This window comes from Triticum dicoccoides, chromosome 6A (assembly GCF_002162155.2).
Source record: "Triticum dicoccoides isolate Atlit2015 ecotype Zavitan chromosome 6A, WEW_v2.0, whole genome shotgun sequence".
Lineage (NCBI taxonomy): Eukaryota > Viridiplantae > Streptophyta > Magnoliopsida > Poales > Poaceae > Triticum > Triticum dicoccoides.
In genome coordinates this window covers 374,230,499-374,231,768 of record NC_041390.1, presented here as the reverse complement: position 1 = coordinate 374,231,768, position 1,270 = coordinate 374,230,499, and the positions used below count along the sequence as shown (strand labels likewise).

The 1,270-nt window shown below is 51.3% G+C and overlaps 1 protein-coding gene across 1 annotated transcript; it reads left to right on the top strand.

The window, feature by feature from the left end:
* The first annotated feature begins 221 nt into the window (after positions 1–221).
* On the top strand, positions 222–1,265 carry LOC119315873 (RNA-binding protein FUS-like). The gene is made up of 3 exons (XM_037590328.1): positions 222–316; positions 501–579; positions 748–1,265. The coding sequence occupies exons 1-3, from the start codon at positions 311–313 to the stop codon at positions 1,263–1,265; spliced, it is 603 nt and encodes a 200-aa protein (XP_037446225.1). The 5' UTR covers positions 222–310.
* Positions 1,266–1,270: the final 5 nt, after the last annotated feature.

The window sequence follows — 1,270 nt, the reverse complement described above, 5'->3', positions numbered from 1 at the left end:
TATCGGCGATGACTGGTCTTTCTAAGACTATATCGGTGATCTTTGATTTGGTTACTAATTAAACATGACTTGTCATTTAAACATGATGTTATGCACTAGTACTTTCTCCGTCCTATAATATAAGAGCGTTTTTTTTCACTGATACTGAAAATATGAGTCGTGTCAGCACCGTTATGTCATACAGTACATGTCTAGAAGTGTGTACGGGGGAGTATATATATGAGTAGTACACATGACCTTCGTTCTTTCAGTATTTGGAGGCAGCATTTGTTTTTCTTCCGTCATCTGTTGAGCAGCAAAGCGAACAACCATGAGGGTAAGCACTCTTTTTCTTTTGTTTTTTGAAACAAAACACTCACCTTTTTGTTTGTATGTGCTTCTTCTTCTTCTTCTTCTTCTTCTTCTTCTTCTTTTGGATGATTTTGTCTATCGTCTTATCTCTCAATACATCGAGTTCAATTTATTCTTTGCATATTTGCGTAACTATAAACAAATTTCAGAAGGAGATCATCATTCGGATGTATGTGAACTCGGAGAAATACCAAACCAAAGCCATGAAAGTGGCAGCTACGGCTACCGGTACGTATATGCTGGGTCATCTTTCTTCCTTTTTAGATTTGTGATTCTTCCATAACGATAGATCGAAGCTTAATTCATTCCTTGCCCGCGAAGCTTTTCCGTTAATTAATTCAAGCCAGCGTTGGCACGAGATGATTAACTGGGTTGGGACTTGGGAGGAGTATGCAGGGGTGGAGTCGGTGACGCTGGCCGGCGGCGACAAGAATCTGCTGCTGGTGATCGGCGACGACGTGGACTCCAACAAGCTGACCAAGAGCCTCAAGAAGAAGGTGGGCGCCGCGGAGATCGTGGAGCTGAGGACGCTCGATACGTTCGGCGCGTCGTCGCTCCCGCTCCCGGCGGGGACCAAGGGGGCAGTGGCGCCGGGGCGGTCGCCGTACAACGGCTCGCAGCACTACCAGTACGGCGCGGCGCCAGGCCCGTACGCTCACCACCACCACCCGTCGCCGCTGGCCGCGCAAGGCGGCTACGGTTACGGCTACGGTTACGGCAGCAGCTACTCGCGCGCGGTGGCGCGCAGCCACCCGGGCAACTACTCGCCGCTGGTCGAGAGGCACGACTACTACCCCATGGAGCACTCCTCCTCCTCGTCCGGCGGTGGCGGTGGTGGTGGCGGCGGCGGCAGCACCAGCTACAGCTCGGTGCCTCGCCGCGATAGTGGCTCCGGTGGCTGCTGCATACAGTAGCAGCC